Source organism: Somniosus microcephalus, chromosome 17 (genome assembly GCF_052327205.1).
Source record: "Somniosus microcephalus isolate GS21.2 chromosome 17, FLI_Smic_1.0, whole genome shotgun sequence".
NCBI classification, from domain to species: Eukaryota; Metazoa; Chordata; class Chondrichthyes; order Squaliformes; family Somniosidae; genus Somniosus; species Somniosus microcephalus.
The window spans coordinates 86142913-86163894 of record NC_141003.1 but is presented as its reverse complement, the minus strand read 5'-3'; the positions used below and the strand labels follow the sequence as shown (position 1 = coordinate 86163894).

The 20982-nt window shown below is 43.2% G+C and overlaps 1 protein-coding gene across 3 annotated transcripts in view; it reads left to right on the top strand.

The window, feature by feature from the left end:
- Nucleotides 1-11865, top strand: part of sephs1 (selenophosphate synthetase 1) — a 59533-nt gene extending 47668 nt beyond the window's left edge. For all 3 annotated transcript variants that reach the window (XM_086010796.1, XM_086010797.1, XM_086010798.1), the window contains exons 7-8: nucleotides 8651-8863; nucleotides 10388-11865. In XM_086010796.1, coding sequence (XP_085866922.1) covers nucleotides 8651-8863; nucleotides 10388-10602 — 428 coding nt within the window. In that variant the 3' untranslated portion in view covers nucleotides 10603-11865. The remainder of the gene's footprint in view (nucleotides 1-8650; nucleotides 8864-10387) is intronic.
- The last annotated feature ends 9117 nt before the right edge of the window (nucleotides 11866-20982 follow it).

The window sequence follows — 20982 nt, the reverse complement described above, 5'->3', positions numbered from 1 at the left end:
AATTGAAACACTGTCCTGTGTCCACCCAGAACAATCAAATGCTTCTCCTTCCTGCAAATAGGTTAGTGAAGATCTTTCAAAACTGAAATGCAATTTAACATTCACTTAAAATACAATTGCCAAATCAGGTATGATGATATGTAATCACATAATGGCTTATTAGTCCAGGCCTCTGGATTACTAGTCCAGTAACCTAACCACTGCACCACTGTACCCTCAAGTTGAAGGGGTACAAATTTGAGCATATCTGGCACACAATTAGTTTAGCCATCCATCACCAAATCTGGCTGGCCCACATCAACCACTATCGGGCCTCGCTCTTCACCACCAAAACTGATCACTGCTCCGCATCATGCAGCCGATAACCCTGGCTTCTTTTCTCCGTTACCAATAGTCACCTGTCCCCACCACCTTCTCTTCCAACGACTAGTGCAAGGAGCTCATGAACTTCTTTATCTCTAAGATCGAGGTCATAAGTTTAGTTGCCTCTACTGCATCCCCCCTCTTCCCCGTGCTGACCAAGCCAAACTTCCCACAAGGCTCTCCCATCCTGATCCTGCACCTTTCTCCAGTTTCTTTCCTGTCTTTCCCCAAGCCCCCTCTGAGCTCATCTTGTCCATGAGATCATCCACCTGCTCCCATGACCCCATTCTTTTTTTTTTATTCATTTGATGGGATGTGGGCGTCGCTGGCTAGGCCTGCATTTAGTGCCCATCCCTAATTGCCCTTGAGAAGATGGTGGTGAGCCGCCGCCTTGAACCGCTGCAGTCCATATGGTGTAGGTACACCCACAATGCTGTTAGGAAGGGAGTTCCAGGATTTTGGCCCAGCGACACTGAAGGAACGGCGATACAGGTCCAAGTCAGGATGGTGTGTGGCTTGGAGGGGAACTTGTAGGTGGTGATGTTCCCATGCGTCTGTTGCCCTTGTCCTTCTAAGTGGTAGATGTCGCGGGTTTGGAAGGTGCTGTTGAAGGAGCTTTGGCGAGTTGCTGCAGTGCATCTTGTAGATGGTACACACTGCAGCCACAGTGCGCCGGTGGTGGAGGGAGTGAATGTTGAAGGTGGTGGATGGAGTGCCAATCAAGCGGGCTGCTTTATACTGAATGGTGTCGAGCTTCTTGAGTGTTGTTGGAGCTGCACTCATCCAGGCAAGTGGAGAGTATTCCATCACACTCCTGACTTGTGCCTTGTAGATGGTGGAAAGGCTTTGGGGAGTCAGGAGGTGAGACACTCGCTGCAGAATTCCTAGCCTCTGGCCTGCTCTTGTAGCCACAGTATTTATATGGCTGGTCCAGTTCAGTTTCTGACCAATGGTAACCCCCAGGATGTTGATAGTGGGGGATTCAGCGATGGTAATGCCATTGAATGTCAAGGGGAGATGGTTAGAGTCTCGCTTGTTGGAGATGGTCATTGCCTGGCACTTGTGTGGTGCGAATGTTACTTGCCACTTATCACTAAACTGCTGACTGCCCAACTTCCCTTCCTGGCCCTATGCTAACTGACATTGTAAATGGTTCCCTCTCCAAGTACTGCCCCCCCTCCCTTTTAAAACCATTGTCGTCAAACCCTCTTCAAAAAAAAACCCACTTTCGATCCATCTGTCTTTGCACATTACTGCTCCATCTCCAACCTCTCCTTCCTCGCCAAATTCCTTGAATGTGTTTTCGCCTCCCAAATCCTTGCCCTTCATTCCTGCAACTCCATGTTTGAATCTCTCCTAATCTGGTTTCCATCCCGGCCACTACACTGAAATGGCCATAATCAAAGTTACAAATGGTATTCTCTCTGACTGACTGTGTGACCATGTTACACTATCCCTCCTCATCCTTCTGTGCCTCTCTGCAGCCTTTAACATTGTGGACCACACCATCTTCCTCCATCTCTCTACCATTGCCCAGCTCAGTGGCATAGTCCTCTCTTGGTTTCACTCTTGGCTACTTGATTGCAGCCAGAGCATCTCCAGTAATGGCTTTCCTTCCCACCCCAGCACCATTATCTCTGGACTGCCCCATGGATCCTTGGCCTTCTCCTCATCCTCATCTACATGGTGCTTCTTGGCAGACTCTGAAGACATGGGGGTCAGCTTCCATGTGTGCTGATGACACCACGTCGGTGCCGGATAAAAGAGTTTCCTGTATATCTTTTCTTAAATATGGAAACCAAAACTGTATGCAGTATTCCAAGTGTGGCCTCACCAGTACCCTGTATAACTGCAGCATGACTTCCCTGCTTTTATGGGCAGCACGGTGGCATAGTGGTTAGCACTGTTGCCTCACAGCGCCAGGGACCCGGGTTCAAATCCGGCCTCGGGTGACTGTGTGGAGTTTGCACATTCTCCCCGTGTTTGCGTGGGTTTTCTCCGGGTGCTCCGGTTTCCTCCCACAGTCCAAAGATGTGCGGGTTAGGTTGATTGGCCATGACAAAAAAAATTGGCCCTTAGTGTTAGGGGGGGATTAAATACGTGGGGTTACGGGGATAGGGCTTGTGTGGGATGGCTGTCGGTGTAGGGACCGGGTGCTAGGGTTCGGATGATCAGCCATGATCTCGTTGAATGGCAGAGCAGGCTCGAAGGGCCGGGTGGCCTACTCCTGCTCCTATCTTCTATGTTTAATACTCCATCCCCCTTGCAATAAAAGCCAAGATTCCATTGGCCTTCCTGATCACCTGCTGTACCTGCATACTAACCTTCTGTGTTTCATGCACCAGGACCCCAGATCCCTTTGTACTGTAGCACTTTGCAGTTTCTCTCCATTTAGATAATAACTTGCTGTTTGATTTTTTTCTGCCAAAGTGCATAACCTCACACTTTCCAACATTATATTCCATCTGCCAAATTTCTGCCCACTCACTTAGCCTGTCTATGTCCTTTTGCAGGCTTTTTATGTCCTCCTCACTCACTGCTTTCCCCCCCCCCCCCCCCCCCCCCAATCTTTGTATCGTTGGCAAACTTGGATACGTTGCACTCGGTCCCTTCCTCCAAATTGTTAATATAGATTGTAAAGAGTTGGGGTCCCAGCACTGACCCCTGCGGAACACCACTAGTCACTGAACATCACTGATTGCCAACCCGAGAATGAACCATTTATCCCAACTCTCTGTTTTCTGTTAGATAGCCAATCTTCCACCCATGCCAGTATATTACCTCCAATCCTGTGATTTTTTTATCTTGTGCAGTAATCTTTTGTGTGGCACCTTGTCAAATGCCTTTTGGAAGTCCAAATACACCACATCCACTGGTTCCACTTTATCCACCCTGTTTGTTACGTCCTCAAAGAATTCGAGCAAATTTGTCAAACATGACTTCCCCTTCATAAAACCATGCTGACTCTGTCCGATTAAATTATGCTTATCCAAATGTCCTGTTACTGCTTCCTTAATAATGAACTCCAACATTTTACCAACCACAGATGTTAGGCTAACTGGTCTATAGTTTCCAGCCTTTTGTCTACTTCCCTTTTTAAATAAGGGCGTTAACATTAGCAGTTTTCCATTCCGCTGGGACCTTTCCTGAATCCAGGGAGTTTTGGAAAATTACCACTAATGCATCCACAATCCCTACCAATACTTCTCTCAAGACCCTAGGATGTAAGCCATCAGGTCCAGGGGATTTATCCGCCTTTAGTCCCATTATCTTACCGAGTACCACCTCCTTAGTGATTTTAAACGTGTTTAGCTTCTCCCCCCCCCCCCCCCCCCCCCCAATAGCCCTCTGTTTGTGTAGTGTTGGGATATTATTAGTGTCCTCTACTGTAAAGACTGATACAAAATATTGTTCCGCGTTTTTGCCATCTCCATGTTCCCCACTACTAATTTCCCGGTCTCGTCCTAAGGGACCAACATTCACTTTAGCCACCCTTTTTCTTTTTACGTATATAACTGTAGAAACTCTTGCTATCTGTTTTTATATTTTTTGCTAGTTTACTTTCATAATCTATCTTCCCTTTCTTAATTAATCTTTTAGTTATTCTTTGTTGGCTTTTAAATGCTTCCCAATCTTCTATCCTCCCACTAGATTTGGCTAATTTATATGCCCTTGTTTTCAGTCAGATACTATCCTTTATTACTTTACTTAGCCACGGATGGCTGTCTTCTTTTACGCCCCTTTTTCCTCAGTGGAATATATTTTTCTTAAGTTGTGAAATATCCCCTTGAATGTACACCACTGCTCATGTACCGTCTTACACTTTAATCTATTTTCCCAGTCCACTTTAGTCAACTCTGCTCTCATACCTTCATAGTCTCCTTTATTTAAGCTTAGTACGCTGGTTTGAGATCCAACTCTCTCACCCTCCAACTGAATTTGGAATTCAACCATGTTATGGTCACTCATTCCAAGGGGATCCTTTACTAACCCTTGACTCCCCTATAGCTTGAATATCTGTCTATCTCCGCCTTGAATATATTCAATGACTCCGCCTCCGCTGCTCTCTGGGGTAGAGAATTCCAAAGATTCACGACCCTCCTGAGAGAAGAAATTCCTCCTCATCTCCGTCTTAAATGGGTGACCCCTTATTCTGAAACTATGCCCCCTAGTTCTAGATTCCCCCACGAGGGGAAACATCCTCTCAGCATCTACCCTGTCAAGCCCACTCAGAATCTTCTATGTTTCAATAAGATCACCTCTCATGTTTCTAAACTCCAATGAGTATAGGCCCAACCTGCTCAACCTTTCTTCATAAGACAACCCCTTCAACTCCGGAATCAACCTCGTGAACCTTCTCTGAACTGCCTCCAATGCAAGTATATCCCTCCTTAAATAAGGAGACCAAAACTGTACGCAGTACTCCAGGTGTGGTCTCACCAACGCCCTGTACAGTTGTAGCAAGACTTCCCTACTTTTATACTCCATCCCCCTTGCAATAAGAGCCAACATTCCATTTGCCTTCCTAATTACTTGCTTTACCTGCATGCTAACTTTTTGTGTTTCACGTACGAGGACCCCCAGATCCCTCTGTACCCCAGCATTTTGTAGTCTCTCTCCATTTAAATAATTTGCATTTTTATTCTTCCTACCAAAGTGGATAACCTCACATTTTCCCACATTATATAACCTTTTTTTTCCCTTTGCAGACTGTGTCCTCCTCACAACTTGCTTTCCCACTTATCTTTGTATCATCAGCAAATTTGGCTACAGTATACGCTTCCTTCATCCAAGTCATTAATATAGATTGTAAATAGTTGAGGCCCCAGCACTTATCCCTGAGGCACCCCACGAGTTACAGTTTGCCAACCGGAAAATGACCCATTCATCCCCGACTCTGTTTTCTGTTCGTTACCCAATCCTCTATCCGTGCTAATATATTACCCCCAACCCTGTGAGCTGTTAACTTGTGCAGTAACCTTATCGAATGCCTTATGGAAACCCAAATACACTACATCTACTGGTTCCCCTTTATCCACCCTGCTCGTTACATCCTCAAAGAACTCTATTAAATTTGTCAAACACGATTTCCCTTTCATACAATCGAGCAGAGTCAACATGGTTTTATTATGATTTTCTAAATGTCCTTAATACAGGAAACTCTCATTTAAACAGCACCTAAATATCCGGAATTCTCTATTAACCGGCAAAATTCATACTCCAAAAACACCTCAATAACCGGGAATGTTGCCGAGTCCGAGTCTCCCGCGGTGGCCGAGTTAGTCAGTGTGGGTAGTTCTCCAAACTGCCACTACTCGGCTTCTTGGCGCTGTCAGAAGTCCGAACACCTCAATAACAGGAGTCTGACTTTGTTAAAAATAGCCTTGGTAGATAACCCTCTGTCATCCGGAATTTTTAATCAACCGGCACCATCCCGGTCCCATCGGTGCCGGATACCAGAGAGTTTCCTGTAATGGATTCCAGCAATTTCCCAATGACAGATGTTAGGCTAACTGGCCTATAGTTTCCTGCTTTCTGCCTCCCTCCTTTCCTGAATAGGGGTGTTACACTTGCGGTTTTCCAATCCGTTGTGACCTCCAGAATCCAGGGAATTTTGGTAGATTACAACCAACACATCCACACTCTGCAGCCACTCTTTTACGACCCTAGGATGCAGGCAATGAGATCCAGGGGACTTGTCAGCCTTTAGTCCCATTAGTTTGCCTAGTACTTTTTCTCTAGTGATGGTGATTGTTTTAAGTTTGTCCTTCCCTATAGCCCCTTGATTATAAACTATTATTGGGATGCTTTTAGTGTCTTCTACCCTGAAGATCGATACAAAATATTTGTTCAAAGTCTCTGCCATTTCCCTGTTTCCCATTATTAATTCCCCAGTCTCATCCTCTAAGGGACCAACGTTTACTTTAGCTACTCTCTTCCATTTTATATACCTGTAGAAGCTCTTTTACTGTCTGTTTTTATATTTTTTGCTAGTTTACTCTCATAATCCATCTTTTCCCTCTTTTTAGTCACCCTTTGCTGGTTTCTAAAAAAAATTCCCAATCCTCTGGCCTACCACTAATCTTTGCAACATTGTATGCCTTTTCTTTCAATTTGATACCATCCTTAACTTCCTTAGTTAGCTACGGATGGTTCATCCTTCTTGTAGGGTCTTTCTTTCTCACTGGAATAAACCTTTGAGAGTTATGAAATATCTCCTTAACTGTCTGCTACTGCTTATCTACCGTCTTACCTTTTAATCTATTTTCCCAGTCCACTTTAGCCAACTCTGTCTTCATACCTTTGTAATTACCTTTATTTAAGTTTAAGACACTAGTTTCAGACCCAAGTTTCTCACCCTCCAACTGAATGTGAAATTCTATCATGCTATGATCACTCTTCCCTAGAGGATCCTTTACTATGAGATCATTAATTAATCCTGTCTCGTTACACATTACCAGATCTGAAATAGCCTGCTCTTGTGTTGTCAGACTACTTGTCTGACATCCAGTCTTGAATGAGTTGGAATTTCCTCCAGTTAAACCTATTGTCTTTGGCCACCTTCCACAAACTCTGTACCCATGCTACCAATTCCATCCCATTCCCTGTATTCTCAGTGAGAGGTGTGCCACATTACATTTATTTTGGGATGACGAGCAGAGAAAATGTGGGTGGCATGTCTGCAAATCTTTAGGGTCTTTAACAGCACACACTAAGTGCTGAAGTATCCCGTTTATTTTTAGAAGATTAGATACAACGTTCTTTTAACATTGGTCACGAAATTATTTTTGTATGACTAAAAAATGTTGTATGTTTACTTGACTAAGCACTGCATTTAAATATTAATTGCGGGGGGACTTGAGGGCACTCCGATTAAATGAAAATCATTGCAAGAGTCATATCCCCTAACTCCCCAAAGGTCCTCCCCTCCTATCCTGAAGGTGCTTAATCCTGCTGGGCTGCAGTTTCGCTGGCACCTGTGGCCCTCCAGTACCACAACCAGGTGACCATTCATGATGTGTGAGCCCAGGCAGCGAGTGTTGAAAGTCTTTTTTTGATCATGGCCAAACCTAATCTTTGCCCAGCAGGCACACCTTTCAACAGGATTCATTGCAATGTGGTCAGTTGCATCGCTGGAATATTGTGTTGGCATTTTTATTGCAGAATCTATAATTCCCTAATGAAAATGATCCTGCTCTATTCCCCATCTCGGCCCCTGCCACTGCTTCTGGACATTTTCTGATACTGCTCTGGGGGAATCGAACATTGGTACGTGCTGTGGACTGGAATTCCTGGTCATCTAGTTTGGTGGGATGATCAATTCCCATGGGCAGCAATGTTTGATCCCCTAGAGCAACCGTTGGCATAAAATAGGAGCCATGAGCACTAAATCAGGCTGGTTCTTTAAACTTGGGGAGGGGGAGAAAAAAGGGCAATGGAGTGTCATTGTGAACAGGAAGGAAAAGGGAAATTAATTTACAGTATTTTAAAAATCAGGTTTAGCAACCGTAAGCACTAATACATGCACACTGCAGCCTGCAGTTTCTCTGCAAGAAACGAGGCAATTCCCCACAAATTTCTTTTGTTCGTGTTGATCAGAAATGCGGACTTTTTCTGCAGCATAGGCATGTTGAGGGCAGCTGCCATTCTGGTTGAGATTAGCTGAATTGACGCAGACCAGCAATCAAAAGTGGGATTTTCCTGGCCTCTGTAGTTCAGTACTACGATTATCTGCTGAACCATCTGAGAAACCAGCTCAGTAATCGGTTTAATCACATTGTAATAAGGATGACTGTTATATTTTTTTTAATGTATCACGGATATTGCTTTCTCCAGCTCATGATGTAGAAATTTTGCCACAGCTAATGTGGTTGATTTAAAATGAAGTTTCCAGCACAACTACAGCAGCAGCAGCCACCTTCTCAAATTATCTGTTCGTAAGTTTTTAATTTGTGTTTTTATAAAAAAAATTAAAATACAATGACTAGGGGGTTTGTTTGCAACTGTACAGTGTTTTAAAGTCCTTATTCTTGACCCATTGCAGAGCTTTTAGCCACGCAGCTCTAGCATGGGAGGGAATTTCAAAGGCACTTAGCACTGAAATAAGATCTTTCATGTGACGTTTATAAATTAGTATTGCTGGCAGTCATATCTAATGTCAATTCTTGATATATTTGCACAAATGTTCATGTGTATATATACTCAAGTCTGCAACCTCTCTGCAAACAAGCTACAATATGTGTCTGTTAATGCAACAGCACTTCTGACCTCACTTTCTGTTTTGCAGCTGCTGGCCTTATGCACACCTTCAATGCACACGCAGCGACGGATATTACAGGCTTTGGGATTCTTGGGCACGCTCAGAACCTGGCAAAACAGCAACGAAATGAAGTGTCATTTGTTATCCATAACCTGCCTGTCCTTGCTAAGATGGCGGCTGTGAGCAAAGCATGTGGGAATATGTTTGGGTTGATGCATGGCACTTGCCCTGAAACATCAGGTAGATGCAATTGTCATTTTATGAATATTTCTGTAAATGGGTGATTTTTAATGTTCATATTATTATATCCCTGAAAGCAACAAAGCACACCGTCCATGGCTGGGCAGACGAGCAACGGCAGTTCTGCAACATAATTGGAGTGTCAGCTTGGCTCTGTTAACTCTGGCCCCACAGCAGGGACACTCCAGGGCAGTCCTGGTTAATTTGTTTGAGATCCTGTCTGCCTGTGGACATTGAACGTTCCACGGTTTGAAGAACAGGGAGTTTTCCTAATGTCTTGGCCAAAAGTCCTTTGTCAAAAATGGAATAACTGGTTATTTATCTCATTTTTGTTTGATTTTTGTGGTACAGATTGGCTGTCACATTTGCCTACATAGCCACTGTACTCCAAAAAGTAATTAATTTGTTGTGAAGCGCACTGAAGTTTCAACAACTTGATAGAGCTATATAAATGCCAGTCTTATTTCTATGACATATATTGTGGACTTGAACAAATAGAAAAGTGTGTTGATTTTATTTGTTAGATTCACACTTTCTTCAAACAGTTTCACTGCATTTTATTGGGAAAATTATCTGATGGCCTGGATATTTAACTCGTAGGGCCTGTCTTTGTGATACATGTGTAATTATTGGACATTTGGTGTGCTACCCGAGTTAGTGGTACAAGTACACTATCCCTTATCCGAAAGCCTTGGGACCAGCTTAGTTTCGGTTTTCGGAATTTTTCAGATTTCAGAAGGTATTATTATAAGACTGGGAAATTTGGGGGGGTCGGGTGGGGGTCGGGGGGAGAAAAGAATATCGGACGGGCCGCGGTTCGGGTGGGGGGGGGGTGGGAGGGTCGGGTGGGAGGGGGGAGAAAAGAATATCGGACGGGCCGCTGTATTGTTGGGTTCACTCTCCCGGTATCTCCTTCACACTGCCCGGCTTGGCCTGCAATCTCCTACCCAGGAGGGAACTCTGTGACCCTCTGCCCTGCTCAGCATAAGTCGTGCACCACTCTGGTCATGTCGTGCGCACGACTTACACTGAACGAAAAAACTTTCGGTTTTTAGAGGTTTTCGGAAGTTCGGATAAAGGATAGTCTACCTGTACTGGATAAGTCTCGTTTGAATCTTTTCCTGAGCCCCCCACTCACTCACCTGAAGGTGCTCACACTTGTTGAAATATAATTTTGTGGGTGCTCACCGCCCTCCAATACCTTACCCAAATGGCCACTCTTCATATTTGAGCCTGGAGAAACACGAGTGCTGTTCGACTCTGGGGTTTTGCAGCTGAACCCAATACTGTCCTCCTTCATGTTTGCACTTGCCAGCTTCCCAGTAGGAATCCCTGAATGATGAGTGGGAGCAGGAATCCTGGCTGTTTCCTGGCATCCCATAACCAAAGTGTAGCTACATAGAGCCTGTTTAAAATGGCTCTATAATTATACCAGCAGATACTAGCTAATTCCTTCAGTTTTAGCTAGCGCCATGTTCTGATGGTAGAGTAAGATACTGATTTGTGAAACATGCTTATTTGCAGGAGGCCTTTTGATCTGTCTTCCACGGGAACAAGCGGCTCGGTTTTGTGCAGAAATAAAATCTCCCAAATATGGTGAAGGTTATCAGGCCTGGATCATTGGGATAGTGGAGAAGGGCAATCGCACTGCCAGGATCATAGACAAACCACGGATCATCGAAGTAGCTCCAACAGTTGCAACACAAAATGTCAATCCAACTCCTGGTGCCACGTCTTAAAGAAAAAAATGCACACAGAAAAGGTGACATTGCAATTCTGATGCCATCCCAAGCAACTTTGTAAATTTAACCTGTCTGCCTAGTGTCGGCCTTACGGCAGATCATGCGTGGATCTAAAATAAATCCATTGCCTTGTTTTTCTGTTACATTAACTGAAGATGCACCTAATACAAAGGCAGCTTCTAAGTTGAGAATTTATTATCCAATACTGTTGATTCATTTTGAATCTTTAGACACTTACTGTCTGTGCCGCATAGGCTCTCTTATAGTGCTTCATGTAGAGCACACCTTACCAACAGCAGTGCAGCAGCATTTCATTTGGTCACTATATTATATGAAAACGACTTGTCTGCAAATTTGTTGCCTTGAAAGCTTTTCAGAGAGAGTTGCAGATTGCAGTTGTTATAACGATTAATGGAATGCAGCAGTTTGCATGATTTCATTTTGGTCTTTGGTTTGTAATTGTTTATTCACACAGTTCAGATGTAATGTTGGTGTTGACTTGACTCAGTTGCTCTGCCTGTAAAAACAAGTCGGTCCTCTGTGCTATATTTGCATGGCCAGCACTTCACGTGGAAGAGAAGTATTCTTTTCCAGTATGGTAAATCTTAAAACAATAATGTTATCATGGTATGTTTTCTATTTGTTATTTTGTAGCAAACACAGATGTATGTGCTAGTTTACACTGTGGTTCGCTGTTTTATCATACAGAACATGTTGCAGACCAAAAGCAAGAAGGCTACTGTAAAATACTCTAAGATTGAAGCTCAGATTGAACTACACTATGACTTTTTTTTAAATATAATAATCAATTATGTTGACATTATGTGCTGTGGTTATTAGTGTTTAATACATTTTATATTTTGTAAAGTGATATCTGCATCTGCTTTTCTATAAATGCAACTAATCTTTAGCATAATGCTACTTAGCTTTTATTGTTTTAATTACGCTCTATTGATTCTCCGCTTGCTGTTCTGTTAAACTTGATTTACATCGCCGGTGTCACATCTTGAAATTTAACGTAATATTCCAATGAATATTTAAAGTTTCTCCTCTTTTCACCCCCTCCCCTCTTTTTGTATGTTACTTTGTTTGTAAGCACAAGCCTTTGTTTCTGTGTATCATATGTTAAAAGTGTATTAAGATTGGGATTTTGTTACTTGGGGGGGCCTTTTATTTGCTGCTTTTTCCCTCCCACCCCTTCCCAATAGAAGTTTCACACAGCACAATAACCCAGTTCATTAAATTGGAGATTTGTTAAAATGCCTGTTGATTTTATTTCCCCCTGCCTCTGCATGAAGTTATTTTGATTAATTTGTTCTCTACAGCAATTTTCAGTAATGCAGTGTGAGGTAAAATAGCTGAGTCTTTAGGCTGTTTCAAAATTCCATGTGTGGCTTTTTGAGCATAGCAGGTTTATTTGTTCTAATGTGTGCTAACTCCATAGTGAAGTACATATTCTGTCTGTGTTTGTACATCCATGTGTGAGAATTTGGACCCTTAAGGAATTGAATTTTTTTAAATGTTTTTTAAACCGTTCTCTTCAAATAGAAGGGTATTGCTGTCTGTGTGCTCTGGAGTTTTCCATGACTTCAGTTAATGTTCCGTCATGATCGGCTGAAAGGTACATCTATAACAGCACAAGATTATTCTGTCTGTTCTGTTCTACCATTATTATCTCCCAATAAAACAGTGATGAGCTTGTCCTCTGATAGCAACAATAGGCACCCAATAAAGACTATTAAGCAGGCAATAATAGAAAGAATGTAAACAAAACAGAATATTTAAGGGCTAAATGGAAGAGAAATATTAGACTATCAACAAATGGCAAATGTGGACACATCAGTTGTTGCAGACAAATTTAGGATCTAGTTGTTCATTCAGTGTCCAACTGGGGTTTTCAGGTGCATCAGATCTGGGGAAACCCGCGTGGTGGGAAATGTCTCCAGTGATTTTGTGTTTTGATGTCACTTAACGCCAGTATCGGATGACGCTGACCCAATTGTGGGAGCGGCAGTTTGCTTTTCCTCAGTTAGGTACAATGCTAACGTTTCAGGTAGAAGCCCTCGTCGGTTCTGTCACGGCCTTCTACTTGAAAGGTGAACTTTTCTTCATTTCTCCACAGATGCTGAGTGTTTCCAGCAATTTCTGTTTGTGTTTCCAACTTTCAGCGTCTACAGTATTTTACTGTTTAGGAGCAATGCTGCCTGCTCCTAGCATAGCCTGTTTAGTGAGTTCATCATGATATCTAATCTCTTGAGTATTAGTTCAAACCGTTCTGAATCATTACATTGAATTTATTCATAGTTTACTTTTTTTTAAACTTGTAAGAGCACTGACTCAACTGGTGCCATTCTGGTTGACACCCATGGGTTGGAGCTGTTTTCAAATTTTAACTTTTTGTTGCTTGTATTTGTCAGTCAGTGCCAGTTTTGCTGCTCGCCAATATCTTCCAGCAAGGAATTTAACTTTGTTCTTTACAGTTGCTGATGGCTAAACTTATTAATAATACCTGTCAACTGAGCCCGACACCTAAAGCGTGCATTTGAAAAAAAACTCCAGGAATTAAATAATTTTTAAGCAAATGTGAAAAGAAATAGGTGAGGTTTTATTTATTTTTTGATGTTCCAAAATAACTGAGGGCTGCAATAGTCTGAATGCTGCCTCGATTTTTATTTTTTTAAAGAAGCGAAGCATGAACCTGGGAATTGTAGAGACCATTTGCCTTAACATCAGTGCTGGGGAAAATGCCCAAGAGCATTCTAGAGAGTGCTATCCATGTTCATCTAAATCGTGTATAGTGTAAAGGCTGTAAGAAAGAATTGGCCTGAAGTTCAGGGGGGAAAAAATGGCAGTGCCTTAGAGATCTTAAATTCAAGGAGGGAGGTTTTTTTGGAGAAGGGTAATCCAGTGGATTTTCCATTTATAATTTTTGCTTACTATTAATACTGCAATTTTTAATCTAATAGCAAAATTACTTCAAAAAAAATCCAACCTTTCTTTGAAGCTTCTCGAATAGAATTTGAGAACAGTAATCCGGTGAATACAAATCTACTTGTTTACAGCAAACAGGTAAAATTGTAACTGTAAAAAGAATCTACACAAAGCATTAAGACTGAATCCTACCTCCTGTTTGAAGAGAACAACATTTAAAGAGGATGATCCTGAAGCCGTGTAGTAGCAGTGAATCTACACCATCTTGGACATAAGCATCTATTGAGAATAAATTCTGAATTATCTCTGGTGATTTCTTCCAATTTCCGAACAAGTTGGCCTCCTTTGTAAGCTTAGGACCAGCTGGACAAAGGACTGCAGCAAACTGCATAGGAGCTCTGACGAGCCAAATGTTTTAAAGGGTTTTTGTCTGACATAAGCTGCTTTCTACACCAGTATTTTGTTGAAGATTTTGGAAAAAAACAAATGCTGGCAGTTTGCTCCACGTTGAGCTTCAAGCACCTTTGTAAATCAAGAGACCAAATATAGAGTGGAAAAGACTGTACTTATCACTAATTCTGATCGCAAATAAAATCTGAAAATTGTGGTCACAAATGCAGGTGTACGATTATAATTCAGTTTTTTTTTCCTTTTATCCATGGTTTCTGCCATTTTAATGCTCTTAAGCCTGACATCGACAGCAATGACCTGGGGGGGGTGTGGGAAGCTTGTTTGCAGGCAGCAGATTGATCACCGATGGCCCTATACTGACCAACTTGTAAATGGGAGATCGCATCCAACATTTGATCTGTCTCAAATAGGTAGGTGAGAAATACTGCTGAGGTTGTCCTATTTATCTAATTCAAAGGTATGATTTTCTCAGAACCGATTTGAAAATTCTCTTGTGACAGAAAGTTTGGTCCTGGAACTATAGAAGATTTTGCTTTCTGAAGACATCGTTAGTCCATAAAGTTCTATCTTGTAGTCTCCAAGATAATGGTAAGTTTTTTGACTCATTTATGAGCTAAAGAATTTGAACTCTGTGCTGAAGGAATGGGCTATTACAACTGAACTCAACATGCTTTTTTGTTATTCGTTCATGGGATGTGGACGTCGCTGGCAAGGCCAGCATTTATTGCCCTTGAGAAGGTGGTGGTGAGCCACCGCTTTGAACCGCTGCAGTCCGTGTGGTGAAGGTGCTCCCACAGTGCTGTTAGGGAGCGAGTTCCAAGATTTTGACTCGGCAACGATGAAGGAACGACCAATATATTTCCAAGTCAGGATGGTGTGTGACTTGGAGGGGAGCTTGGAGGTGATGGTGTTCCCATGCGCCTGTTTTGTGTAGATTCTGGGTTTGTTGGCACATTCATACTAGTGAATATGTAAACCTTTGAGATTTTCAGAGATTGAAAGAAGAACTGCAATTGCTGGAAATCTAAAGGGAAAGGTTTGAGTGTGGCTGAAAAGAGGTTAATGCTTTGAGTGACCTTGCATTAAACCGATTAAAGAAAGTGAAATAACTTCATAGAGATGACTAAAAGAGGAGAGGGAATAACAAATAAAAGGCAAGCGTGAGCAGAGATATGTAAATGACTTTTATAAAGAGGTAGCTAATAGATTTTTTTAACCTATGAATAGACCTTTTGTAAAGTTTAATATGTTGCACAAAGATCATAGACTAGTAGAAAAACGAAGGAGAATAGGCTAGAGTGACAATGAAAGGGGAGTTGAAGTGGCAGGAGCAGACCCAATGAAGTTGTTCAGCAAAACAGCCACCTAATTTGTGTTTGGCCTCCTTTAATATTGAGACGGCTACACTGTCTACAGTAAACATGTTCGAATAGATTGCAGGAAGCCCGTGTACAATACCTCCTCGTAGAGTTCTGGGTCCTGGTAGAATGGCGTGGGAATAAGCCAATGGGCACATTTTGCATTTACTACGGTTGTATAAGCAGTTGGGGCAGCGCAACATGTTAACAGGTGATGGAGAAGTGAACAAGGGTGCTCCGGGGCAGCGGCCTGCAAGGAGTGGAGAAGGGAGGGGGCAAATGCACTTGGTACTGGAATCACATTGTGGAATGGAAGGCCAGCCAGGTGCAGAGGCTCGTGGGATGGAAGGTGCGGATGAGGGATTCCTTTTGTTGTAAGAGGAAGGAAGAACTGGTGAGCACAGAGATGTGACCTTGCAGTGCGACAGAGACATCTTGGGAAATCTTCATGCTTCTCAATTGAGCTAAGTGCCAACTGTGAGAAATTTGTTTTCATTAGCTGCTACTTTTCACTTGATGTTAATCACAATAGATGTGCAGTAATGATCTGGAACAGCTGATAATTTATTTGACCACCTATACATGTTGAAAAGTCTGAAAATCACTTCTAGTGTCCACAACTCCTGGTGGAAATTAAATGTTGCAGTCTTACATCCAGGAACCCCATCCATGTTTTAACATCCTTTAATCCCAGGAGTGACCATCTAAAAGATTGTGGAAATGACGTGACACTAAGAATGGAGTTCATCCGATCACTACGAATAGGAACAGCAACACTGGGTGAAGAGGAGTCCAGTCAGAGATGCACACCACAGACACAGGTGATTAATGAAGGGGGTCAGAACAGGAGAACAGTAGGAAAAAAGAGAAACTTGGAGGTGTCAAATAAATTATTAGCTGTTTCAGCAGTGTAAGATCATTATTGCACATCTATTATGATTGGCTGCTATTTTTCATTTAGTGACAATTGAAGATCTGTAAGATTATAGTCTTTTTGCTTATTAATACTTGGCTTTTATAGAAGTAGAAAATCAAAACTGGCTTCGTAGATGGGAAATTAGAGTAGCTTGGCTTATAAAAAGAAGCAACCATTTTAAAATTAGTACATATAACTGAACAATGGCACATTGAAAAGTCATAAAGTTACAGACCTTGGACGAGGGCTGGGAACTGCTCAATCGCAGCAAGAACTAGACTGATAACGACATAGCAACCAGACAGATAGGGGTGATGCCTACGTGCCAACCAAGGTTCTTGAAATAGTTTAACTGCTGGGGTTGAATACAAAAAAAGGAAGGAATAGGCAAGGTCAGGAGACACGAGAGACCGTATGGAGAAAGAAAGGAAGGTTAAGTCAACCGGTGATAAGTCCAGGGAAGCTCTATAGGTTTGAATTGAAAGTAACGTTATAAGAAGGGGGTCTCGACAGCCACAAAGTGCAGAAGATTGGAGTCGAATTCAGGGAAACACTCAGAGGTGGAGCTGGACCTGGGGCACGAGGGTGCAGACAACTCTTTTACCCAAGGCATAACTGGGTAGTATAACTCTTCAATATACCTTGTAAACTGCTGCTTAAGATACAGTAATTGTATTGATCCTTGCTTGTGCTAAATAAAGTTTAATCACTGCTACCAATACGGGTCAACATCAAATCATTTGTAATAATAGAGGTCCCAAAAGGGGGATTCTCGCAGATCAAAGTAGAGTAAGGCACAAATGAGGGAATGATGGAGCAGTCTAAAAGTTTCCTTTAAAACTACTGGTAACTTAGGGAGAGACGGGAAAGCCTGATAACCTGTTGGTGTGAGCAGGAGCTGGGGCAGTCGTCGTCTTCTTAGGCAGTCCCTCAGAACCGAGGATGACTTGCTTCCACATTAAAAATGAGTTCGCAGGTGACTGAGTCCAAGCAGGAGCTGGGGCAGTACTGCATGCACCACAGGCTTCAGAGATTTTTTGCAAACTTGAAATGTTATTAGCTCAATAGTGCAGGGATTTATGCCATTCTTGTTTGGTAATAAAATCAGCTTGTAAATGTTAACAGTGGCGATGCGATCCTGATAGCAATATGAAAGCAGACCTGACTTTAACCTAGGATGTGGAACTTATAATATAAACAGAAGATACTGGAAATACTCTGGGTCAGGCAGCATCTATAGAGAGAGAAACAGAATTAATGTTTCAGGTCTGTGACCTTTCGTCTGAACTGGAAAATGTTACAGGTGTAATAGGTTTTAAGCAAGCACAGAAGGGGGGGGGGGGGTGGCGGAACGGGGAGGAAAGAACAAAAGGGAAGGTCTGTGATGGCGTGGAAGGCCAGAGTGATTTAAATGACAAAAGGGATGATGGCGCCCTACTCCCACTCTGCCCTTGACCTCCTACACTGTTCCACTGAAACGCAACGGAAGCTCGAGGAACAGCACCACATTTCAATTAGGCACTTTACATCGTTCCAGACTCAACATCGACTTCAACGAGTGCTGGTAATGATTCTACTGTTACCATTTACCTCTAGACCCATCTTTTGTTCCTTTACTTGTCCCATTACCGCCCCTTTTGCCAAGCACCATCATCTCTCGTCATTTAAATCACTCCCACCTACCTCCCTACCACAAACCTAGCTGGGGCCCAAGCACTGATCCCTGCAGTACCCCACTAGTCACCGCCTGCCACCCCTAAAAAGACCCATTTAGTCCTACTCGCTGTTTCCTGTCTGTTAACCAATTTTCAATCCATGCCAGTATATTACCCCCAATCCCATGTGCTTTAATTTTGCGCACTAACCTGTTATGTGGGACTTTATCAAAGGCCTTCTGAAAATCCAAATACACCACATCCACTGGTTCTCCCTTATCTATTCTACCAGGTACATCAAAAAACTCCAGGTTTGTCAAACACGATTTCCCTTTCATAAATCCATGTTGACTTTGTCTAATCCCGTTGATATTTTCTAAGTGTCCTGTTATCACATCCTTTATAATAGACTCTAGCGTTTTCCCGACTACTGAGGTTAGTCTGTAGTTCCCTGTTTTCTCTCCCTCCTTTTTTAAATAGTGGGGTTACATTTGCCACCCTCCAATCTGCAGGAACTGTTCCATCTATAGAATTATGGAAGATGACAACCAATGCATCCACTATTTCCATGGCTACCTCTTTTAGTACTCTGGGATGCAGATTATTAGACCCTGGGGATTTATTGGCTTTCAGTCCCATTAATTTCACAACACTTTTTTACTAATAATTTCCTTTTTTTTTTACTAATACTAATTTCCTTTAATTCCTCCTCACTAGACCCTTGGTTCCCTAGCATTTCTGGGAAGTTATTTGTGCCCAAATAGCTTAGACTATAGCACACTTGGCTGGAGTGCATAAAATTCGGTGCGACAGTCTCACTTAATGGGCTGCACATGCCATTAATGGGTAAGTTGTGGTGGAAGAAAAGGATTAAATGTTCAGAACGCCACAGCAGATCCACAGGGCAATACTTCTCCCTTTGATGCTGAAGAATTATAGGTATGTAGGTTGGCCCTATTTGTGATTGACTGTCATCATTTGGTACAAATACAGGTACAAGTTCCATGGAGGGTGGTCCCTGAAAAGTCAAAGCATTTGCCCAGACTGCAAATAAAGAAGTCTCCTCTTCTTAGGCAGCCCCTCGGAACCGAGGATGACTTGCTTCCGCATTAAAAATGAATTTGCAGGTGACTGATGAGTCCAATGCAGGACCGACAGTCTCTGTCACAGGTGGGGCAGACGGTGGTTGGGGTGCTTGGGTTGACGTGCGCTCCTTGCGCTGCCTGCGCTTGGCTTCCGCTTGCTCCCGGCGAAGAGACGCGAGGTGATCGTCGCCTTCCCGGATGCTTCTCCTCCACTTTGTGCGGCCTTGGGCCAGGGATTCCCAGGTGTCGGTGGGGCTGTTACACTTTTTTTCAAGGAGGCTTTGAGGGTGTCCTCGAAGCGTTTCCTCTGCCCACCTGGGGCTCTCTTGCCGTGCCGGAGCTCCGAATAGTGTTTGTTTTGGGAGTCTCGTATCGGGCATGCGGACAATAAAGAAGTAGTTTGCTGGTAGCAGGAGGAAAGCGTAGGTAGGTGTGATGCTTACTTATTTACTCCAGATTTCTTGTGGGGCCCATCAAACCTGGCATAAACTTAAGGTGGAAACTCCCACAACTGCTGGAATACACCATTTAAAGCGCCATACACTGCTGCTCTCGCACACACTCATTTTAAGAATCGTAGAATAATAAAGCACAGAAGAAGGCCATTCAGTCCATTGTGTCTATGCTGGCTCTTTGAAAGAGCTGTCCAATTGATTGTTTACTGATAGGTGATACAATGACCCAGAATTTGTGGTTGTAATGCGGGGAAACTGTCAGCACTCGCCGTCATTATTGTGTGAAACACAGTGACTACTGGCAGCTGCACATGCGCAGTTAAACGCAGAAATGCAGAAGTTTCTGTCAGTGATTTCCCTCCTGCTCCACAGGGCGTGCTGTTGCAGTTCTGGCGGATGCAATTAACACAGCATCAGTGAATTGACGTGCACTTCAATTTTCGACACTATTCTCGCTGTAAAAACCATTGAACAAGTTGAGCCTTGTTCAATGAGGTGCATCTTTCGTGTATGTTTCCTACCTCCAGTCTATGGTCCTAAAATGACACTGCGGGATAAATGTATAAATTCTTCCATGTATTCAGCTGCAGCCCCCTTTTCCACGGTTTTCAGCAGCGGCATTGATCTGTTGATGTTATGCCCTTGACTGCTTGTGAGCGGTTCGAATCGCTCCCACGCCCCTGGGTTCTAGACACCGGACTTGGGTACAGGCGGCGATACACAAAAGACTTGGGTACACAGGTGGTTTGGATGCAAGCAAAACCAGGATTTTATTGAAATAGAAATTAACACAGTCTTACGAGAAGTTACTAGTATAAAATTACAGGCAAATACAAAATAACTTATACAGGGAATGGGGAACACACAGCACAGCAAGGGAAAACAAACTATATTAACAATCCCCTTATCCTTATCCCACCCCCTATATCTAACTAGATTAAGCTATGAGGGGCCAGAATTCATGCTCACCAATCCAAAATCTGCTGAATTCAAACAGTGGTGGGGCTTGGGGTTCGCTCTTTGTGCTCTCTGGGGCCTGCCGTCGTCACGTGGTCTCGGGGCACTGTAAGGGCGTTGTCCAGGCACAAGTACCCCAAGGTTAAAGTCTTTGCTTGGGTACTTTACCTCGCAGGGATGATGGTTCCTCTTCCTCGGGCGGCAGTTGGAGTTTGCATGAAGATAGTCGGTCAGCTGGATTGAAGGCCCGATTATTCGAAGCGTTCTTCAATCGTCTTCCCGATTTGTCTCGCCTCACCACCTCGCCTGGCCTGGTTTGTCCGTGTCTGCCTGGTGCAATGCCGGCCGTTCCTGCTGGGATGGGAAAGGTACGGGCAGTGGCCAGGCGGCAAGTGCTGGACGGGGAAAGAGCAGCAGCCACGAGGGCAGAGAGCAAGAGCAAGAGAGAGATTGCTACCCTGGGCCTTCAGTTATACTACGGATGGCCCTTAGCTGCGCACCAAATCAGGTTAGTTCATTGTCCCAATCTTGGCGGGCTAGTTTAAATAATTGTAGCAATCTAAACTAACTTTTTAGATGGCCGGTAATCGCACCTACTGGCCTGATGTC